At 42.6% G+C, this 24,446-nt stretch overlaps 2 protein-coding genes across 2 annotated transcripts; both read right to left on the reverse strand.

Moving 5' to 3' along the window:
* Positions 1–150: 150 nt before the first annotated feature.
* On the reverse strand, positions 151–10,849 carry cax1 (cation/H+ exchanger protein 1). Its single transcript, XM_071916013.2, has 20 exons — positions 10,774–10,849; positions 8,866–9,039; positions 8,009–8,142; positions 7,515–7,623; positions 7,216–7,332; positions 7,055–7,116; positions 6,385–6,573; positions 5,472–5,657; positions 5,017–5,116; positions 4,282–4,423; positions 3,873–4,056; positions 3,388–3,487; positions 3,163–3,281; positions 2,648–2,685; positions 2,387–2,514; positions 1,726–1,862; positions 1,247–1,341; positions 830–908; positions 625–733; positions 151–336 (listed from the first exon to the last, which is right to left on the reverse strand). The coding sequence occupies exons 1-20, from the start codon at positions 10,847–10,849 to the stop codon at positions 263–265; spliced, it is 2,352 nt and encodes a 783-aa protein (XP_071772114.1). The 3' UTR covers positions 151–262.
* A 1,019-nt stretch (positions 10,850–11,868) lies between these two features.
* smo (smoothened, frizzled class receptor) lies at positions 11,869–23,492 on the reverse strand. Its single transcript, XM_071916009.2, has 12 exons — positions 22,849–23,492; positions 20,697–20,905; positions 19,956–20,165; positions 19,345–19,517; positions 18,742–18,961; positions 18,419–18,542; positions 18,085–18,177; positions 17,747–17,855; positions 16,962–17,147; positions 15,907–16,055; positions 14,988–15,122; positions 11,869–14,698 (listed from the first exon to the last, which is right to left on the reverse strand). Exons 1-12 carry the CDS (start codon positions 23,108–23,110, stop codon positions 14,127–14,129), a joined length of 2,442 nt encoding a protein of 813 aa, XP_071772110.1. The 5' UTR covers positions 23,111–23,492; the 3' UTR covers positions 11,869–14,126.
* Between the last annotated feature and the right edge of the window lie 954 nt (positions 23,493–24,446).

Below are 24,446 nucleotides of genomic sequence, written 5' to 3' on the forward strand. Positions count from 1 at the left end.
GACACAGCCAGTGCTCTGAATCTCGTTTCTAAATACACAAAAACACCATCCAGTATCAGCTTATATTCACAGAAGCAAACTGCAGTTCATCTAGGGATCCACAGACATTTCAAAACTTGGACCAGTTTGATCGATGACTTGTGTGGCACTAGTAATGTATAATCCACATCACTTGAAGATATTCCAGTATATTAAATCAACTGAGGCTTCTGTATAGTGGCAAGGAATTGTAGGACTTCATGATTCCACTTTCACCAGCAGATCAACAAGAACGTGGTGAAGGAGCGAAGAAGTAGAGGGCCAAGAGGATAAGGTAGACGACCACCAGAGCAGTACCTGCACACAAAACAGAACGCATTATAATTGTGGCCAATAGGAAGTATCTATCATGACTGGGGCTATACATCAGCCAGACTACAAAACAAGGCCACAGGCACATGTCCTCTTTTACTTGCTACTTCATGTATCTGCATGGTTTGAATGGATAAGTGGAGATAATGCTGATTGTATGACATTTTAATAAAAGCAGCCTTTTTTGCTAAACGCATTTAGGATTCTCTGCTCGTCCCTGGGAAGTGATGATGTCCGTTTCTGCTGTGGGGAAATCTCTGCATCATTACTCACCCTGAAAGTAGTCACATTTTCCATCCATGAAGATGTAGTTGACCACAATGACACTGAAGATGCTGGCCCAGAGGTGGATATCACTGAAGACGAGCACGAATCCCACATCCTGGAAAAGTCAGCCAAGTCATGAGAGAAACAATTCCATTACACAAAAAATAAAAAGCTACAAAAATCTGCTTCATTGATGTACGTTTTAACTCACGTAGAATGCGTTGAAGAGGATGAGCAGGGGAATCTGAATCATGCAGACCTGCACAGCTATACAACTGCCCACTTCAAGGCTGAAGACAAACATTTATACAAGTTAAAATTTCATAAACACTTGACTTTACAATGGCCTGATTCCTGTGTATTGACCTTGGTATTAGCCTATGGGAAAACTACTGTAGGGACACAATAATGCTGAATACGTGCTAGATGAAAATCTCTACAATAGATAACTTACTTACAAATGTGTAAGAATACATGTACAAATGTGCAAGTTGTAAATTGCGCTATTATACCTTTTAAGTACATGATGCATTTGGTAGATTTTCATCAAGCACTTACACAGCATTGTGTTCTTACCATAAATCCCATAGACTAATAATAAATTGGACAGCAATTCAGTGGCTCGTACCTCAGGCTGATATTGTTCTGCAGTGCAAACTGGATCCCGTTGACAATCTCAGGAAGCTCGGGCACCATGGCCAACACTGTGACACCGATGAAGTACTGCAGCAGAGGGGACAGGGACATCTTTCAATACAATGAAACACACCGACTGAGGAAGACTCAAGCCTGTCAAGCCTAGCAAATACCTTAGGAATGAGCTGCTGAGCTCAGGTGGTTTTCTTGGCAGTTTTTCTCTCTACACACGTCAGGTGTAGTGAGGTTACATAAATATTGTATTTCGTCTTACTCCTCTTGTTGCACACAGTGTATTCAAAAAGGCACCTCTTTTCCCTGGTGTTACATGAATATCTCAACTCCCAATTTGGGCATTTTTAAATTTCTACTTGAATAGAAGGGTTCCTTAATATGCCAAGATGGTCTTGAATCGAGGGCCCATGAAATCTTTTTTCCTTCCTTTTTGAAGATTAAACAGGTTTAGAGTACCTGGGAGACGGAGGAATGGGCTATGATGGGCTGGATGTTCTCAGTGGTGAGGTCGGCACAGGCAGCCATCAGCAGGGTGGCGACAATCAGCACGGCCAAAGCCCTCCAGCGGGACCAGTGGACTACATGGTGGCCTCCTGGCAACACACACACACACACAATAAGCGGACGAGCAAGCACAGGCACAAATTTACAACTTACCTCACTGTTGGGAAAGTCTCTCTCCCTCCCTCCTCCACCTACATCCATTCAGAAAGTCTGAACTTTACTTTATGTTCCCACACTTTGTTATTCACCCTTACATGCAGAATATATTTACATGCACCCCATCAAAGCTGACAAGCATGCACAGGCACAAATTTACAACTTACCTCACAGCAAGGGAATGGCTTTCCTTTTCTCACTCGCATGCACAAACACAATAAGGTAACAAGCAGGCCACAGGCACAAACTCAAAACTCGTTCCTTCACTTACAGCTTATTCACTCCGGCATGCATGAGAACACCGCATGCACACAGCTTCTCACCACACACACACCTGTTCCCCAGTGGCTGGTGGTGATAATGCTGGCATTAATGGATGTGTAGTCCGTGACCAGATGGCCAACAGTGACCTCACTATTGGGGTGGTAGGTGATGGCGCCCTCATGTGGGCACTGACCGTGTCCATGGCCCCCGTGGCCGTCGCTGATATGGATATCATAGATGTGGGAGTGGGTCTTCAGTGTGAAGATGAGGCCGATCAGATACGCGGCAGGCAGCATGACGGAGATGGTGTACACCAGGGGCCTGGAGACACACAAAGACATCAAATAACTACTGAGACACTGTTCTGGTCCTTTGCTGCATTTTGCTGAGCCAATTACTTTGGGAATCTGCTGCAAAATAAAACAAATCTAATGCAGGTATCAGCTGTACTTACTCAATATGGGACAGAACCAAATGCGGGTCAGTTTGACTCTGTTAAAAACAAAGAATGACGGGAAAAAATAGAAGATCATACAGGTGCTCACTGCCAAGGTTTATACATTATATAAGGTTAAGACAACAGCCATAAAACAATCATGTTTCCCTGGCAACAACCGGAATGTCTGGCAGCTGCGGGACCCATGAAGTTTTAATCTCTATGGTGGGAACGACTGAACTGTGTCGATACAAACATCAAAGCAATGGAGCGGAGAGAAAACGCGGCACACGTGAATCGCACTATTGTTCTAGACTGCTGGTCCCCTGTCAGTCCATTGTGTCGTTTAAATCTGGAATAAAACTACATGTTCTCAAATTAGTTCAAGGCCCAGCATTGAACAAACAAGGCTGCTTTGTCGCTCGCTCTCGTCTGTGACAACACGCTCGGGAAGCACGTTGCCTCTGGATTCACACAAGATCGTTCGCTGTCTCTCCGATAAGCTGGAAGTCACAGGGAAAGTTGTGACCCACCGTGTCGTAGTGACAGTCCTTGCAGACGAAGGGTGCGCTGACGTTGCCCGGGGTGTTGGTGCAGCTCTCACACATCAGATTACCAAAGGTCTTCGAGAAGAGGGTGGGAGCAAACACACCTGGGGACAGTATTACAGAACGTGGATAGGTGGAAAGCTTTATGAATCTATTAATTGAGGCATTATGGTTTAGGTGTGTATGTGAGAAGGGAGCTGCCATACATACCTCCTATGGATATGAAGAGCAAGGCTGAGCTCACCCCTGCTGAACGGCTGTTAAATCGCTGCTCCCTGTGCTTAATGCCCCCGATGATCATACAGATACCCTGGGCAGACGACAGAAACACACATACACACACAGTCAACAAGAGGTGAGTGCATGTGTATGAGCATCTGTTGACCCATTTCAGGGATGAGTTGCCATGATTGGCGCCTGATTTGACACACTTCCGCAATTGTGACCCAAGTGGAAGATGTTGGAGCCTACAAAAAAAAAATCCCTCATGTCCTTGTAATTACCACTAGGAGGCTGATGTGAATGGTTATTCCTTGTCGGCAGCTTGAAATTTACGGCAAATGTGATATGATGTGAACGTGCCATAAGTACCTGGATGGTCCTTGTGTATCTATGACAAACTTTGGGATGTTCCTTGTTAATGTTGAATGTTAACTGATGTGTGTGTTGTCTGTCTGTCCTCCTCAGACACTCACAGGTATGAACAGTATGCACCCCAGCAAGGTCCCAGTGAGTGCAGCTTTCACAATCTCCTCGTAACACTTGCTGGCGGCACGGTGGCCCTGCAGCAGGGCCGTGATGTAGAACGTCATCTCTGTGATGGAGCCAAAGGTCGCATTCACCACCGCTCCCACCGCAAAGTTACTCTGTGCTGCAATGCTGCGGGGATACGCACAGACCAAGAACAGACTCAGCACTACACAGACCTCTCACCATCTCAAGTGTCAGGGTTAAAAAAACATGTCAAAACTTCCTGTAGTTTCAAAGTACATACATCATGAAACTACTAGAGGTATGCTATGAAATATCGATTTCAGGTTTTGCAGAGTATCTGACCGCCATCTCCTTAATAAGTAGTATGTCACAAAACAAAAAACTCTTTACCTGGCAATACCCATGCCAATATAGTAGGAGAGAGGGATGATGGAAGAGATGGCCGTGGCGAACTTTGCCTCCACGCTGAAATAACGGTGGCCTCTGTCTGTGTAGCCAATGATCAGAGTGACCAACACCAAGGGAAGCAGGTCTGCAGGGAACACAGACTTAAGGACAACAGCACAGCCAATAGACAGACCAATACAGATTAGGAAACACTGACCAGGATGACAGTGAATTTATAAGTCATGATGGAGATCTGTAGTGCACAATGACAGAAACAAAGAGCTTGTTCAAAATCATGTCTGTCTGGAGATGGAACATGCCATATTACTCAAGCAGGAGGCTAAATGGCTTCAGTTTATCTTAGCTTTTTTAAGAACATAGACTTTGACAAGACTATGGGGGATTGTCTGACTCCTGCTGGTCATTGTAGGAGGTGCAGCCAGTTGCACACTTGTTGCTGAAACTATTAGAGAAGTGTGTCATTTAGAGATATTGGCCGATATGGATTTTTCATTTGCATTACACCCATCCATTTTTGGATCTGTGACCAGACAGACACTATCCCCACAACAACCCCATGATTCATGTTGTGAGTACAATTTACTGCAATGCATTCCAATGGTGTCACAGCTGAGCCTAGCAGATTGGATCTTCTCCCTTTAAATCTCTTTGCTTCTTTCTTACAAGCCACTGACATGCCTCCCAGTCATCTGTTCCCCAGCGGGCCAACAAGGATACTGAGAGCGAAGATGTTGATTCCCTGGACAGTGTATTTGTAGTAATACACATTGAAAGCTCGGTAACAGCATAGGACCACCCTGGTCTCACACCCATGGGTCTGCAAAAGAGAACAAAGAACACCTCAGGCTGCAATTTCCTGATGAAGTTTAAGTAACAACAAAAGTTACAGCAGACACTCCAATTAGATTGGCTTCTTATTGGACTGTTCACCACAGACTGCAATAGTAAACTAGAGTGCCATCAACGACAGAACAAGTGGGGTGCTGCAGAGAGTGCTTCAGTCGCACACTACAATAGTCAAGTAGGGGGCTATGACAAGCAGACAGTATAAAAACTTTAGGGCTGGTGGTTTGACAAGTGCAGCTAATAAAAAAGGAAAATAATTGCACACTTGTCATTTCTCTTGCCTTGACATTTACTAACCACTGACATTTCAGGAGGTTTCCATGTACCTTTTCCAGTTTGTGGATCTGGACGTCCTCTGGTGCCATGAGGAGGATGGTGCCCAGGGTGCGAGCGTTCATCTTGGCCACAGGGATGGTGAAGACCAGCAGCCAGGAGAGCACACAGGCCAGGGAGTGCACCACAGCCAGCAGAGGGTAGCCCAGCACCAGCCACACATAGGTGTTGAAGCGACACTGTATGGGACAGGGACAACAGCCACACAATGAACCAAAACACACAGACAGCAGCAAAAAATTAAAAAAGGATGAGTTAGAAACTAGAAATCCCTTTAAATCCATTAATGTTCTCATGACTCTCACTATCCACAAACACTTTTCACACCAGACTAGTGATCTGGAAAATAAACAGGTCAACCATCAGTGTGAACGAGTTGACCCGGTTAAGTCAAACCCTCAAAAGCCCTGGTCAAGAGGGTTGAGACCCGGTCAAACTCTACTCCGCTCTGTGTAAAAACTCAGTGTTTTACCCATGTTGAGGTGACACCTCCACCAGATCAGCATACCATAATATTCCTGGGTCATGGGTCAAAGGGGTAATAGTCAATCTTTCTGGTTGTGTAATTTGATTGTTTATCATTTGTGCAGCACTTTGTAACATTTTTTAAAGTGTTGTACGACTAAAGTTTATTATTATTAATCAATCAAGACTGTTTCAGCGAAACTGTGAATTTAATATCTGTATCAATGTAGGTGGTGCTAGGCAGAGGCAGTCTTGCCATTTAATTAAACACAACCGGTCAGTTTAGCATCATATTTTGCTGTTGACTCAAATCCAGCTGGTTACATGTGAAGTCCTATGTGTCGGTATGTGCGATGATACTTTGTAAGTCAACATCCATCTGCACTAGTGCCACACAAGACATTTCATTGCAAGTGAATGAAGTGATTCTGATTTCCTCACCCAGTGTGGTGAAGATTTTTTTGAGGGGGGTTCTGGGACGGGGATCTCAATGGGGACAGGTGAAGACACCAGAAGGGGAGTGGTCTCCTTAACCCTGGAGAGGTCCTTGCTGACCTCGGTGTCCCTCTCCTCGGGGATCGCCTCACAGTTTGGGAACTTGACACAGCACTTCTTCCCTGCGTCGCTGGCCTGACCACACCGAGGGACAGGAGGAGAGAAAGAAAATCATGACCCACATGCGCTCAGTATTCCAGCTGAAGGTATATTTGGGATAGGCCATTTATATCAATCTTTATTCTTGATCACAAGTATCCCTGTATACATGAATACACAGAATATTCTAAATGTTACAATGGGAACTGCAACACAACAGACTGCAACAAGCAGGATAATGTGTTAATATGCCTCAGTATTACCAGCTGATATCAACATATCCCAGTTATTAGTTCTGCAAAATTGGAATTTGCGCTTATAATAGCCATTGTAAACAGGATATGGCGGTTACATGCATCAACTCTTTAATGGAATACTCAAGTATCCCAAATAATACTGCCAGATTAATGTGCAAATGAATACACTCACTGTCTGTGGGACCTAAATATTGAAGGTATCCCAGGTCATGAAAAACTAGCTGAAAATATACTGTATTAGATACCATATGTCTTATTACCTTCTCTATTGACTTTCCAAATGGCCACATAAAGTAACAGGTCATCTTCCAACACAGTTTCCCTGGGAAAACAAAACGGTATCAGATTGCACATTTCAGAGATGAAACTCTGAATACTTTGAGCTGTGCAGGTTTTTAAAAGGATTTTAAAGAATGCCTACCATAAGGGGCACCGCAGATTGTGAGAAACATCACAGGACAAATTAGGAAGTAGATTAGAGAGATCCACCATCCAAATAAAAACACATAAGCTATGTTCCCACAGGTGATCACAGAGCCTGAAACAGAGGAGAAATAACAAAAATAAATGTAATTAGGCTATGATCCAACTGTGGTGGGAGAAGATGATCTTTAAAAGACAAGGATCAAATTCTATTACTTGGGCAATTCTTGTCTGAATGAGTATGCGTCTCCTTTGAAACTGAACTAAATGGAGAGGAGGGAAAGAAAAGAGACGGACCTGCTTGAGGCTTAACAGTGTTCAGATCAGAGTAAAGCTCTTTGACAATGTCCGACCTGTCCTTGATGGGCCTCTCCGTCACATTGCCCTTCCACTTTCTGAAGCCAAACTGAAGGGAATAAAGAGTTTATGTATGCATCAGTTATGTTACATCAAGCAGAATGAACACACACAATATGATTTGATACCATTTTATACGATGACAACTTCAAGTTGAATAGGGAGATAAATGTAGTCAGAATATTATACATTTAAAAACTATGTTGTCTTACAGTTAAAAGACAATAAGAATTGTATAAAAATTATAATGACTGCACCATTTATATATTTTAAAGCTGTTTCCTTGGGGTTAAATGTAACTTGTCCATCATGCTAGGCTAGTAATAGATGAAAATCAAATTGAAATCTGTTCAGTTTCCTATTAGAAGTCGATTCATCAGCAGATATTACAGTATATGGTGTAGAGGAGAATCTGGACTAAGCAGAAGTGGTACCTTGTAGTTGTTGGCCTCCCTGTTGGCCTCCACCTCATTCTCAGCTCTGATCGTGGTCTTGGTGCTGCCTTCATGCCAACCCTCTTCTCCGAACCGGGACAGAGTGGACCGGGCCGGGGTACCGGACTGTCCGCCTGTGAAGATCACAACTGTTAAAGCTGTTCCTCATGACAGAAAGAGGGGCGAGTCTGGGATAGAACAATCTACAGATGAGCGGTTGATGATCCCTGCTCTCACACTTTCCTCTAATATCCAAGCCAGGTTCCTATGCAGGCACTCAACCGTGTTTAACAGCAAGGGATACTGATCTTCATTTATTCCATAATTCTAGATAATCGCTTACCCCGGCCATATTAAACATCTTTGATTATGAAAAAAACAATCAAATGTTCAACTATTCAAAAAAAGTTTTCTTTTAAATCATCTCAGTCAAGGGAATTTATAAAGTTATGGGATGACATTTGCCTTGATCTTGTGAGCTCATAACTCACAGAACATCTAAACAAGTCTTAAGCCTGACTCTGATAGCTGAGCCTGATATTTTTCAACAAGTGGAAAAAAAGGGGGTGCAAATGGGGTGAGACAATTTCACTTGTTTCCAATACAATTTCACTTGTTTCTAGAAAATTCCTGAAACAAGTGAAACTGTACTGGAAACAAGTGATTATCTAACCTCACTGGCTGAGTTTTTCCACTCATTTTAAGACAAACGAGGAGTCAATACTGAACAACTTGAGGTGGGCATTTTTTACAGTGTATAACTAGAATCTATAAGAAGAATATCAAGCCAGCAGCTGATTTCCATGGACAGAGGTTAACTTTGTATGTAGAGGAGAGCTGGCTGTGTGCGGCCTCACCTCTATGAACAGCGAGGAGACACTTTGGTGTGTAGTGGCAGAAGTGGTGTGAAGCGTCCGGGGAAGGGGTCTCTGCCACAGCCAGGTCTGGGAGGTGGGGGCCGACACAGAGCCTGTCACTTTGGAACGGTCGCCGTGAAAACCGCTGATGCTGCTCAGGATCCGCTTGGTTCTCTGAAGATGGGAATGTTATGGAGAACAGAGTTCCTTTGATTTGGAATAAATCAGATCCAAGTTACAGATTTAAAAAGGTGCATTAAGTAAAATTGGCACGAAATGACTTATAGGGTTGTTGAGCAATACCAATGACTCAACGATTACTTCGGCAGGTCTCAAAACTCACTTTCTGGCCCATAATGTTTTGGACTATATACAAGGTGTCCCATATTAAACAAAACAAACATTGCTGACCCAAGTAAAATGGTCACATTTCACTCAAGGCGTGTGTGTTGACATCCAGAGCCTCTAGCTGTCCCGAGGAAACGTCTGTGACTAACAAAAACCTTCTGACAGTCATGCAACATGTTCCCCCTATCCCCCCTCTGTCAACTGAGCATCAGGCCTTCTGATGCTCTGTCTGTCGTGACTGATCACATTATCAATGGATTACAACGCATACGCATTATGGAACTTGGTGGAATGTGCTGTTCCCTTTAATCCTTCAAAAATAGAAGCATGCTGGGTGGTGAGTGGGTTAAGGTGTATGTACCATGTACTCACAACCACCAACCCATCTTACCTGTCACTCTCCATCTCCGTCACTCTCCATTGTGCAAAAGTTTGATAAAGGAGATTAAATAAAAAAAAGCTTTAAAGCAATGGATAGGATTTTCTATTCCAGGTAGTTGACTTACAGACTGAGGAGTAGTGACTTTCAAGCATTTAACTGAATTTGGAATAAACCAGGGGAAAAGGTTGTTCGATGCCGCCTGCTACAACATTTTTAATCCATTTGGGTAGTGACCTTAAAACCTTATCTCCTCAAAAACGTATGAATTCCAGGAAATCGGACCACTGTGCGACATTGCCATTAAATCATGAAAATCATAATATGTGGAGAGTTAGGAGGAACTGGCTGAGGAGAGGGAAGGACAAGGACGATCAGTGGTTGCTCAACTCATTGCTATTGTTTGATTGTTTCAAGATTCAAGATTTCCTTTTATTGTCATTGTAGTGTACAAGTACAACGAAATTGTGTTATTATAAATTATAAACCTAAGAGTTAAACTTTAGGGAGGGAGCTTTCTCCCTTATGAGAAAGACCATCAAACTCGCATGTAGGTTGGTGATCATCATAAGGAAAATCACCACCAATATAAACAGAACGCCATTATATTTCCAGAAAATAATTAATTCATGCTTTTGCTTTAAAAAGGACACGATCCTCATATGACTAACATCAGTTTGACAGTACACATAAGCAATTATGTTGTAGGCTATACTCTGAATATAGGTCAAAAATTTTTGTCGGGCCAAAAAGGAGGGGTCAACAATATTCCACAGATAAAAAGGTGGATTTACCCTCCACTACTTCCCTGCATGTAAGGCTATATGTCTCCATACTAAAAACATTGTGTGCTTAATGACTTTTAAAAGGCTTATGATCTTTTAAAAAAAACATTTTAGGCCTACTTGGAGAATTAGCTACAAAGTCCTAGTGAGAGGTAATTTACGGACAGAGTAAACTCGGACACCCTCGCAACGCAGGTGATTTTGATGAAGCATGATTAAGCTAATTTAATTAAAGATATAAACAAGCCGACTGACGCCTGTTTGCTTCTACGAAACCTAGGGAAAGTGCCCGAGTAAGGAAACGTATTATCATAGTATTTTACAGAGGAGATAACGCACTAAGCCATGTGTAAGGTTGATGAGAACATGAAGAAAAGTTGAATATTTTAGTCTCACCTGTGTTGTCCGCCGTGGACCTCCTCCGCAGGTTTTCCGGCTCACCTGGCATCCCATTAGTCTTCCTGTGGGACATTTCTCTGTTTGTCAGCTAGTGTCGCTCGTGCACCAGCTGTGCGCGTGGCCTCATCACGGTTATAAAGTCTGCCATTCATCCATTGGTGGGGGTTTACTACGGCATGCTGGGAGATTGAAAGAAAAACGACTACACTGCAAAAACTATCGAGCTTAACCAGTCAGTTAGTCTCATATCCAGTCAATATATTTCAAGATATTGTTTCAAGAAACAATATCTTGAAATATCTTGAAACAAACAAAAAAAAACTATTTGATTTGCCTTGGAAACAAGTGACAGATTTTTTGTTTTGGAGAAAAAATAGCCTACTCACTTGTTAATATGGATTTTTTTCTGCACCGTTAGGATCTATTTCTCAAGATTTTAACTTTAATCCAACTTTCCTTTTGTAATCCACTCACAGTAAAAACCGCAACCGCAAAAATAAATTCTTCATAGAAACTCTTGGACTAACTTTGTTGTCACTGTGTGTTTTATGTCCATCAATTCCTTACGAAAAAGAACAATAGTAATCCTATAAAATTTTTTAGAGGGATGCTATACAAACATCACAACAAAACTATGAATTATGTCGCCTTTAATATCTTACAGGAATATTACAGTGATACCATAGGAGATACAAAAAAAAATAATAGGCTCCCATAAAGTTTGATATACTCACCACTGAGAACCACAGACACATAAGTCTCCATAGGAATATTATACGAACATTATTGATGATTGATAATTTTTTGTAAAGGTTAAAATGTTCAAATTAAAATGTGATTATGCTTGTCAGTTTTAAAAAGTGTAAAGGGATTGTACAGAATAAAAGAAACATAGAAAGACCAATAAAAAGTGTGAAGTGCTACTGGATATTTAGTATAACTACAGTGACTTGTCGTATCTCTGTAGACTGTCATGTGATTTATTGACCAAAACTAGAAAATCATGATGATTTTTTGCAACATTATCAATGTCACCAGTCAGGTCATTTCATAATGTAAATGAGAAACAATGACACAAAAACTGTATGATTACTTTTTATTTACATATACAAAAGTACAGCTGCACAGTAAAAAGTGACAGAAATTATTCTTCCACAGTTGGGAGACGACAGAGAAAACCAAACTGCCTTTAAAAGACCATCAATTCTTTTGACAGCTTACAAAAACAGAATTTATACCTACTTTTTAAGGCATAAAAGACAAGGAGGGATTTGTTTTCAGTCAACCAAACAGACGTAAACAGCTTTACCAAGGGCATGTATTTCAATATTTTAAAAATGACTACTAAGTGTAGTTTGGTAATATCGAATTTCCAAAGCAATCTCTATTTCATCTCTTAATACTCTTTGAACGTCATCTTGTTGGGTGGATAACAGCTATAGTCTATTCTTATGGTGCAAAACTCCAAATATATGAATCTCTAATACTACAGTGTTCATTTCATAGCAGTGCTGTACAGCCGGCTTAACAAAGAAGACTAAATAATTACATAAATAATCCTCTCTCATACACATCGCACATCAATAAGTAGGCACTTAAGACAAACTAATTTGTGTTAGCTATGGACTATCACAGTCTACTTCAGCATCATTGCTCCATGGTGAGTGTAACATGACATGGTAATACTAGGTGAAGTTTTGGTTACAGCATAGGTACATTTACAGCGTGACTTTTCATAGCAGTTGACTCTTCCCTTTTCTTTATCATCTCAGCAGAGTAATCAAGTGATTGGATACAGAAATCTGTACAAACGATACCTTACTGAGATAACTATAAACAGCCTATATACACACACATTTAGAAAGACAGAAATCAAGAAGCAGATTGGAAATACTAAAAAAACTGAGGGGAGAAAAACAAACATTTAACCCCATCATAGGGTAAAGTACATCACAGAAAAGACTCAACTGGACTGAGCAGAACAGGACACACATATGAAGCCAAGTTTACCTTAAATATGTACAACAGAATAAAAACAGAAAGTAGAAATACTGCTGTATAAAAATAACCCTTTTAAAAATAATTGTACACAGGGAAAAGTCAGACTAAAACATACAAGGAGAACCCATTGAAAAAGGACTGCCATTCCATTCAATTCAGTCTATGAAAGCTGCTATATATTTTTATCTCCAGGTAAAATAAACTAGCTGTTGGTTTATTGCACCAGGCAATAGAGTGTATACAAATAATTAGTGTGTATTTTAGTTCGACATATTATTGGCTGATTTAACAAAATCATGTCATTATTACTTTGCTCATGCCAAAAATGTCTAAGCAAAGGAAGGCCAGGCAAAAAAAAAAAAAATGCAATTAATTTGGGTTATTCTGTTTAGTGTGAACGCTGTGTTTGAGGTAAATCAAAGCAATTGGTGTGAGCGAAATAAGGAAGTGAAGCTTTTTGTTTTCATAACTTTCTCATGTACATCAAACATTTTTCTTTACTACTTCCTGGCCTCCGGTGTGTGTCACAAGCCATTTCTGGTTGCAGGCCACATCTCTTTTAACAACATAACACAAATATTAGTATTAATAGAGCAAAGGGGATAAGGCTAGTACCTCAGGTTAACTGTACACAAACACAAATAATTATCGGCTAAATGGTGGTGGGTCAAACCGTATTTGCAAGTAGTTTTAATGTTTATTTTAACCATGATTTATCACATGGGTGGGGTTTACTGCATTAGGACAATTCAAAATGTTCTGGCTCTCAGTGTATTGTCCTGTGAGGTAATCCCAATCCAACTGACACCTAAGGAGGCTAAAACAAATCATTAAAAGCCCCTGCAAACACAACTAGACTGTGGTTCAAGAGTACATGCGGTTATTTAGTGATCCATCCTTGGCTGATGAGTAACCTTGTCCGACAGCCACAGACTACACCAGCTGTCTTAAAGGGATCAATGTTGTGGCAAGCAGAGCCGAGACGATTCCTGCTGCTGAACATGACAGATAGAGGGGTTGCAGAATAATGTCTATTGTTTCAAGCCATGAAGATTTTAGCTGCCTCATTTGTTTTGTCATCACGGAGTTGCCTATGAAACTTTATTGGACACATAAAACGTATAAAAAATATCTTTTTCATTAACTTATTTACAATGTGACATTTTTTCCTTTAGCCCTTCCCTTTTTCTAAAAAAACCAAACAGAACTGACCGGCTTGGTTCCATCTTGACCACTGGGCATTGGGGAAGGGTGCACCTTCGTAAGTGTTTGAAAGTATCCAGCACTTTTTTCTAGCTTACAGTCTGTGTACCACAAAGCAACACCCAGAATGCAATGCAGCCACGGTCTTAGAAGTCCGAGTCAGCATCCATAAGCTCCGCCTCCATTAGATTGGTCCGGGAGTGGATGGGTCCGAACCCTGCCCTCCGGCCCGCCGGTACTCGTGCCACGTGGGTCAGATCCACTTGCCCGGGGTAACGAGAGTATCCGCCGGGCTGCCAGGAGGGAACCGACGGGGGGCAGCGGGGGCCCAGGCCCAGATCCTCGGGGCGGTCGCTGAGGCCCTGGTGGTTCCGGCTGCTCTGGTAGGACGGGTAGGGGCATCTCTCCTCGCGGGGCAGGGGGTGCGAGGGTCGGAAATCTGGGTAGGACCCCGGCAGGACGTCCTCCTCCGGCTCGTGCTGTTGCCTCTGCTGGTCTCTCAGGTTGGCCACCAGGCTGGGGTGGCAGGGCAGTTTGGGCAGGCGGGGCACGGAGCTGGCGCCAAACTCACGCCGCCGGTAGCCCTGGTGGTCCACCAGCTCCTCCATGGGACGCACCTCCTTCTTCCTCTTCTTCTTCTTCTTTTTCCTCTTGATCATCTCCGGTGAGATCTCGGCCTCCACCATCCACAGCTTGTTCCTCTCCTCTGGGGGAGGCACTGGGGAGGAAAGAGGGGGAAATGGTAATTAACAACATGAAAATGGCACACATCCATGTTCCTGCTGTCCTCTGATGGAGAGAAGGGGAGAATTGAAAGAGAAGATGGAAAGACAGATGGAAGGAAGGAAGGAAAGGGTTTTACCCAGTAGACTCCCTTGGAAGTGTACAAGAGAAGATAAGATAAGATTGCACTTTCTTGCATTTATAAGATGCCTTAATATTCAAGTGTTCTGCACAGCATTCATGGCAGTAAATGCAGCATAACAGCGGCAGCTTCCAGCTCTCACCTGGTGTCCCTGTGGGGGTAACAGAGATGTCCTGTGGCAGGATGGCACCTCGCCTGGCCACCATCTTAGTCACATGCTGCGCCCAGGCCGACGACATGTCATTGGATGCCTCATTCAAGTCAAAATTGATTCCAGCTACGAATGAGAAGAGGAAAACCGCAAACTCTCCATTTAGAAACATCTAAGGATAGCTTAAATACAACATACTGTTAATGGCACCCCCGCGGTGCTGCAGTCACACTGAGCCGCTCCAAGGAAAACAAGCACGCTAGCCACAGCAGCCTCACTGCTTACACGAGCAGAGGAATCTGTCGTTCAGTTCTTAGCTGCAGACATAACAATTGTCCCTTGCTCTGTAAGCTTTCTGGCCACAAAAAAGCTTATGGAAAAGCCATTCAACCCAATCTTAAACGCAAAGAGAAAATATTGCTCAGTGGTTCACAAAAGCAGTAAATAATTACGTCAGAACACTTGGCACCATGTCTTTTGAAAATATATCATTGAACACCAAAAAGGCTTAACATGGGGGTGAAGTAGAGAAACATTTGCTATATTGTATGATAAAGATAGTAATATGAGGAATGATGTTGACTATGAATCATCCAAATTGGATTGTTTGCAGTATCAGTTCTTTACCACAGGGTGGGACTATGCACACACACCAGACATGGCTTATACTGGAACTGAAAATACTTTTATGGTTTGTTTTATTCTACTTCAGCACCACATGGGCTGGCTGTTGCTACGCAGGACTATACAGTGAGTGTTCACACAGATACAGCAAAGTACTGGAAAGTCAATATAGTGTACTTCCCTGTGTCTTACTGCTCTATCTGAATCACCATTGTATTCCAAGCAAGTTAAAACAGACTAAGAGTTATTTTCAACTTCTCTATGAAGCTGGCCCTATAACACTCACCCACTGGGCCGTCATGGGACACAGTGTGCATGCTGAACGACAGCTCCTTCTCCGGGTCTTTGTGGAGCTCCTTGCGCTTCGAGAAGGCCTTGGCAATCATCTTGCTCTTCTTTATCCTTTTGGGTTCATCGTCACTACGGCCAATAATCCTGTGCACAGGAACATAAAGTAGGTTAACGGGTACAAGAAGAGAAACCACCGGTAATATGCTGCAGATATTTCAGATAGTGTATTCCTAGAGGAAAACAGGAGGGTGAAACAGCTGAATGTTTCTGAGAAGCACAGCCAGACAACAGCCTGACTGATACTGATAAACTAATGTTTAGAGAGACCATCACACAACTGAAAAGTCACAGGTTCGATGCCATCAACAGCCATGTGCTGAAGTGTCCTTAGGCAAGATGTTGAACCCCTACCTGCTCCCTCATGTTAAGTTGCTCTGGATTAGTCTTCTTAGGCCTAAAGTGAACACTGTAATTACCAGCAGCTGAATTTCTGTTTTTTTCAACACTGAAAGGAAACAAATTCCTGTGAGTCAAATCCGAGTCACAGTGAGCCCTTGTGAGCGCTGTTACAGAACTAAGGTTAACACTCATATCTGCGTAGGCTGGCTGCACACTACAGGATTTTGACCAGATTTTTGCCCCAGTCAGGCTTTTCCACACATTCAAATGATCTGGGAGAAAATCCCTCGTCATAGTTTATCACAGACACAGAGTTTGGCATGGAAACTTTGCTTGATCAGTGCAGTTTTTGTCCTCAGAAAGTCTACAGGAAAATTTGTTTTAGGCACATTAAGTGACAGGTCTGATGCACAAATCCACATTGTTATCAGATCTTCAAAACCATATATGGAGGTGGACAGGCTTGCAGCTACAACAGACATACTAGCAACGAAAAGAGATAGAGGGGCAGGGCAGGAAAAAGTCTCATTAATCTCATTAAATACAGAATGAAGAAGAAGAAGAAGAATAAGAGCTAAAAAATCCATAGCTGAAGAAGACTGTGTATTTTATGTTCATATGATACTGAATGTTCATTCTATGTTCTCTTACTTGCACCAGGTGCGTTTCCAGATGAGGATGGTGGCTTTGGTCCACACCCAGGTACTCATAGCGATTCCAGTCCCAAACATGGAGAACAGGTTGATTTTCTCCACCATGAGGCTGGGCCGGTTCTTAATGGTGCATTCTGGGATGGGCTTGTTGGTCTGAGAAGCGATCGTCACATTGGCTTCGCACCTGTTCAAAAATATCACAGAGACGATCAGCCTACCACTGGAGCGTGGCATATGTGCCTCTCACACCCGCTAGTCACACAACCAAGGTATATTCAAATGCTGGGTTTGTGGAATAAGCAAGTCTTTTACTTGTTAGGGCAGGAAGGAGAGGTTTACATTTCTGAGGTGAAATTAATTCCAGTCCAGCCAGTGTCAACACAGTGGGGAAATAGGGCTGCATTCACTGCTGCAAGTTGAGCGGTTAAGCAGCGGTTTGGAATCTCAACAGCATCAGTTTGTGGATTTCTGTGTACTTGATAGTGAAGGTGAACTGAAGGGAGAGCTGTAATTTAAGTTCTTAGGCATGAATTAGTTCTAAGGCAGGCAGGTGTAAACTTTTATTAAGACATGATTGTGTGTGAGTGTGTGTGTGTGTGTGTGTGTGTGTGTGTGTGTTCAGGCTGGGTTGGAGCAAAAAGCTTTACCTTATAGTAAACCAAGGATGGTTTCCGCCACCTTCAGTGAGTGTACTTGATGTTCAGATCCTACACACACTTAGCTCTGTTTGCCACTGAATTATTTGTTAGAGCAATGGAACGTATATGAGAAAAAAAAACCTACAGCACATATTCTCTGAAGCTCCTCTCCCATTCGGCCTGGTTGAAGAAGTCGTAGAAGTGGCAGCCAAAGGTGATGAAGACAAAGCCAAAAGCAAGGAATCCAAATATACCTGACAAAGAGAAACAGATCGACAGTTTGAATGAGAAGTTTCAGACACTTCACTCCCAATCATCTTCATACAGAAAGGGAGAAAAATCCTGAGAAGTTATGAAATACTGTTGTATGATACGTGGAAATCGAGTGACCACATGATAAGAATGATAAGTTCAACCCTTTCATACTGATGGTCAAAAGATTCCAGGCTGAAGGGGTTGTGAAAAGCAGATCACAGAACATACCGAGTCTCAGCATTGTCTCGTTGATTTTGCTGGCGGCTTTCTCGCTCAAAAGTCCTGGGTGGTTACTCTTAATGGAAAACAAAGTCATGACCCCTAAAAAGAGGAATATACATAATTAATATGTTGGTGTGACTGACTGTGAGGATGAACACTGAAATATTCAAGGAGCACTAATCTGGTATCACAAAGAATCAGTTCTCTTTGGATATCAGAGTTTGAATTGAATTTCCAAGGCACTGAGGCACTTGACTTGCAGGTAGAACACCTGTGTACTGAGGCAAACTACCTACTGTATGCATGTCATTAGTCTCTAGCTAAGCTAAAAGGTACTCACCTCGAATGAGGAAGTAGCCACCGACAACAAGCACCACTCCAATGGGTGCCAGCACAAACCCAGCGCGGTATCGATAGTTTTTGTAGCCCACGAAACAGATGCCACTCACTGAGTCTCCATCCACCTGTGGACGTGAGAAAAGTCCAATTGAAAACAACAACAGAGTATTAAAGCTCGAGTATGTATTCATCTCTTCTCATGATAGGAAAACATTTTGTCAGCAAGGAGAGGGAATGCCCTCTTCAAATATAGGAAAATGTCAATGTTTTTTCTGAAGGCAGGCCCACTGTCTCAGAGAATGTGTGAAGCTCCATGCGTCGTACCTCGGCGATAGCCAGGATGGCCACAGTGAGGACGAAGGGGACGGACCAGGTGACCATGTGGAAGTAGGAGGTGCGGCCAGAAAGCGGCTGGTGGGTGGTGCCCAGGGCCTTGAAGGACGTGTGCCAGGCGTAGGTGAGCATGACGAACCAGATCACACCCGACATCAGGGAGTAGTAAACGATGATGAAGATGGTGACACACGACAGCGTCTCTGAAGACCTGCGGAGGATGAGGAGGCAGGGGAGTCATTTCTCAGGGCTTTAATTTTCTTTTTGGCAATCATCATTTATTTCTAGTGGGAGACTACAGTTTCCTGCTTTTGTCTGGCTTTTTTTGTTCCCAAGCACAAGCCAGACCAAAGGAGAAAGGGAGGATAAGTTATTTGCTGAGAGACATGACAGGAAGGAAGGAAGGAAGGAAGCAAGGAAGGAAGGAATGATTAAAATCCTAAACTTAGCAGTGAATCAATAAACAGAAAAACTGAGACCCATACATTTGTTCTATAACAAATGGTGACATGGCAGCGATAGAAAACAATTAACATTTTCAAACTTGTTGAAACCAAATGAACCCTGATGTAATATAATCTCCCCCTCACTTACGATGGCTCCCCAAGTCGCATGGTGTTGTCACTCTTGCACACAATCTCCTTGCGCGCTCCATCCAGGAACTGGGCCAGCCAGCCGATACTGCCCACGAAGAAACAGGCGTTGATGTAGAAGAGAATGACGGCTGGGTAGCGGTTGGAGTTCTTCCAGTCGGCGAGAAACGTGGCCTGTAACAGGAGAGACGGTGGTCAAAAGAGGAATAAAAAAACATAAGGATCCATGATAGATCCATGGTGCACTCCTGAATGAGAAGGGTGTCATTCTGAAACAATATATATCCATTTTGGAAAAAAGGCACATCTTTTTGATATTTACCCATTTCTCAAATCTCATTTTGTAGTGAATCTCTTCATATATACAAGAACTAAAAACAAGTAAAGAGCCGACTGAACCTGCATCATTACCAAAGTAGATCGTATGTGTTGCAGTTAAATATCCGTTCAAGACTGTAAGGACTAGGCCGCAACAAATTGATGACGTGTAACAGCAGAGATATTGCCTTCATACCTAAATATTGAAATCACCTGACATTCTAACCTAACCATACCGTTTTCAATAGTGAACACATGGAAGTATGGGTATTGTAGTTTTGTCAAAAGGCTCACCAGAGTGAAGAAGGTACAGAGGAGGGTGATGGAGCCGAAGTAGGCGATGTAGGCGTGCATGTCGGAGTGCTCCTCCTCAGTGAACAGGGGGTTGTCACACTGGATGCCGCAGCCCTCCACGTCCTTGTACCAACTGGACTGGATGTCCGTCTTGACCAGGGGGGCTTCACACTGGCCAGATGTGTTGAACTTCAGCTTCTGCACCTCGTTCTGTGGAGGACAGGAGGGGATGGGTGAGTTTATAATTCAGGTTTAGCTCCTCGGGCAACATATAAACTCAGTTTATGTAATGGTACCTGTTGAGAAATGTTTTAGAGGCAGCATACATCCTCTAAAAAACAACTTTAAGAATCTAATGCAGATCTGCCTTTGTATCCCCCTTGTAACACTAACCTAAACTCAGTACAACACAAAAAGGAGGATAGAATGGATAAACAATTTTGGTGAGTCCTACTCTACCAAAACAAATGAACAAATTAATAAAAGGCGCCAGAGTGGCCTAGTGGTTAGAGAGACCATCCTTTAATGGGATGACCCGGGTTCAAGTCCCCCATGTTGGCAAGCATCCACCCTGCTGAAGTGTCCTTGAGCAAGACACTGAACCCCACCAGAGTCACTGTCCTGTATCTGACCCTGACCTCTGACCTGCCTAGAGGGGGGAAAGCGGCAAGAGAATTTCCCTACATGGATCAATAAAGTGTCACATGACATTATATAACAATGAAGCATGCTGGAGCATACCGAGCAGCCCATGGGGAATTTGTCCTTGTCCTCACACTTGAGGAAGTTGGGCCATCCTCTCTCCCGGTCCACGATGCTACAGGGCCGACGCGTGGCCATACACAGACTCTGGCTGGGCAGCTCCACTCGCCCGTTCTCACATTTGGGCATGTAGACGGCACAGAGCAAGGGCTGGATGACCGACCAACAGCGAGGAGCATTACGCAAACCTGGAAAGTACAAACAGTCAGTTAAATATCCTGACACATAGAATAAATTAGCCATGAATGATGGGCAACAAAACATGGCGATCATCATCATCATTATCTAATGATTCGACAAACCTGGAAGGTAGAGACACACAGTTAAATATCTTGACACATAGAAAGTAGTTATGACAGATGGGGGACAACACAGTATAGATTTGTCATTTTGATGATGATTATGATTGATTATGATCATCTCTCCATTACCATTATCTAACTACTGGTATATGAGGATGATAGTAGCAAGGACAAGGACTTTTAATATATTCTAGTATCCTGACATATTTGGTGAATAGGCCTGATAAAGGTGGATTTTGTGAAATGTTGTTAGGCTGGCTTTACATGGTGCAACTTGAATGCAACTTCAGTTCCATGCAACTTAGTTGTGTTGGAGTTCCACAGTCAAGCCATCCAATGGAAATCATGGTTTGTATCATCATTTGGAATGTTCAGACAACTGTAAGTTTAATTTGCAACCTGGAACTAATTGCACAAAAGTTGCATTGTGTAAAGCCAGCATTAGAATATCCATAACTGTAATGTATTCATGAGGATTCATCCAGTGGTGATACACCAGGCAATTGTTTGGGCAATGTAGAAGCAACGTTCCCAGCAACAAAGTCAGACACAGGGTCCAAAATGTATTCAAAATTTCCAGGGCAGTAAGATGTTCCTTTGTGATTTAAGCCACAGTGCTGAGTCAGCTCTGTGGGTACTGTTGGCCGAGTTGCCTAAAATGTTTTGTGTACTGTACAATTGACCACTGGCTCTCAAAGTGGGTTCCTTGGACCTCCAGGGGGCCTAGCAGGGTTCCAGGGGGTTCCCCAGCAAAATGAAAAATCATTTCAATTGACTATTATTTCACTCCCTAGAAGTGAGCACAGTGGGAGAATGCATAAGGATGGATCACACATTTCACATATCCACAGTAGCCAGTATAGACAGTTCTATACTAAATAATATCCAACAATAGAAATCTTCTCAGATGGGGCTCCATGGGACAAAATGTCATCAAACACGGGTCTGTAGTTTAATGCTTGATGTAATAATGACGCCTCTGATGCAGTGAGCTGCAGACTGACAGGCCATTAATGAGCACTTATGCATGTGAAAGAGCTTTAGCTGAATATCTAACACCTTTATTAGTGAGACACTTCTATTGTTGCCCGCTAACACCTATGAGTGATTCCTTTTGTTGTCTTTAATGGCTTTTAACCACTGTTTCCTGTTGAGCTTCTCTTCCCACAGTCCTGACAGAACTTCAGACTTCTCATCCAACTGTCCCAAACTGCTCATCATTGACAGTCCATTGTTATACCAATTATCTTCATTATCACATGAAGCAATATAAACAATCTATAAAGACTATTTTAGTGATTTAAAAAACATACCAATATAAATCATTTATCAACCAACTGTGCCACACATTTTCTTTTTTTTGCAGATTAAATAGTGAAAAAGTTATGGTTCATATTGCTATTTGACTTCTATTCTTAAATTCTAATAATAGTGACATGTACCTTATCATATGATGTGGTACATTTATTTCCTATGGTATATATATCCTATACTATTCCTATAGTATGTGTGTGATACTCTATAGTGAATGTATAGTGAGCTTATAGACCACTTTATTGTATTTTTCTATCTCCTAAATTATCACTTTAGTATTCCTATAATATTCCTATAGGGACTTACAGTGTGTCCTGTGATATTCTATAGTGAATTTAGTGACCTTATTGAACTTTATGGTATTTTTTTTTTGCCTCCTATGGCATCACTATAATATTCCTATTGGGACTTATAATGTGTCTGTGATTGTTGTACAGTATTCCTATAGGATTATAGGATAACTTAGTGTTAGATAAAGCATCTTGTAGCCCGTTATTTAACCCATAAAAGCTTACCAGACCACATGGTCAACTTCTCAAAAGCCTCTTCTTGGGTGCTGGAGTCCTCGGCCAGGACCAGGGACGTGTGTGTGTAAGGTAAAGGCGATCCCAGACATGTGTTGTATTTTAGCACCTCACATGTCGTCGTTTTCTTGCAGATATCATCGAATATGGTCCCGTTTGGAGACAGCACCGCCTCGCAGCCCGCGAGCCAGGCAGCCCAGACGAAAAGCATCCCGTAAACTCCAACAATGGGGCTCCGACCCTGGGAAGACATCTTGGGAGAGAGATTCAACTGTGCAACTTGGTGCCCAAAAAAAAACGATACTTTGTATTCTAGCGCTTCAAAATCCAGCTATCCAAGAAACCCAGAGAGGTTATCTTCCTTGGTTTCCAAATATGTTTCCAAACGCGACATGGTCAGGAGAAGCTGTAGGGCTTTTCAACGCTTTCACGCAGTCCTCCCAAACTTTTTTATTTTGCACTTCTCGTCCGACCCTTGATGGATCCTTCTGAATCCCTTCATTATCCACACTCCGGCTGCCCCAAACTGTCTTCGAATGAAACAAAAAGTGATAATCAACCTAAAGCCATGCAAAGTATTCCTTTGAAGCGTTTAAGCTGGGTATGAAAAAGAAATCAGGCCGAGAAAGTTACAGATTCGCCCTCCCCCCACCTCCAAAAAACTTGCCATGAAAAAGTCTGGATCTCTGTAATAGGATCTCTAGCTCAGTTGCACCACCCCCTTCTCCATAGCCCCCTTTTTGCTTGCAGAAAAAAGATGATAAATGATCCTATATCTTTCTACGTGTCCAAAAAAGTTTTTCTGCTTCAGAGATCCCCGGTGGAGTTTCTGATGAAGGCTTTTGCAGTGTTTGTTGTGTTCCTGTGACTTGCAGTCCTGTGTCTGGTTGTTTTTTCTGTCTCTGGTATGCACATGGTGGGGGAGAGCCAGAGAAACAAAACCTCCCCTCCCATCCCCCTCTTCAAGTGGAAGAATGTGCCTTATAGCAGGGTTTCCCAAAGCTCCTCATATCAAGGACCCCCAAATAGATCACACACCCCTGTGAGATAAGATTTGACCCCAGCTCAGAAGAACTTTGTTGTTGGATATGACGTTGTACTGACTCATATACCTGTCATTCTCATAGCTTACATTCTTTCATTGTGTCAACTTGTAGGGAGTGAAATTAAAATATTTCTCATTTTGTTGTGGACCCCCAGTGGTGCCGGACCCTATTTGGGGAACCACTGCCTCACCAAAACAATATATAGCCAACAGCTCCCATTAACTCAGCTCTTATTTATTAATATCAATCAAACTCCAAATTATATCTCAAAACAAGTTGTTTCTCCTGTGCATCACTGGGAAAACTGACTGCTGCTGCTCATTTACCATTCTGCCTTCACCATCTATTATGTGCTTTTCACCCCTGTTTGAATACAACATACACATACTGTACATGTGAAGTGAGTGTAGCTGCCAGTAGCGTTCATAGGTGCAGTTTGGGAAGAACAGTTTGTCCCTATACTTAACAACAGAACACCCAGATGTAAACCTAAATTCAGTTTCACCCGCTTTTTATTAGCGGACCAGACCCACCTTTTTAGGC

The sequence above is a fragment of the Centroberyx gerrardi genome, chromosome 24, assembly GCF_048128805.1.
Source record: "Centroberyx gerrardi isolate f3 chromosome 24, fCenGer3.hap1.cur.20231027, whole genome shotgun sequence".
Lineage (NCBI taxonomy): Eukaryota > Metazoa > Chordata > Actinopteri > Beryciformes > Berycidae > Centroberyx > Centroberyx gerrardi.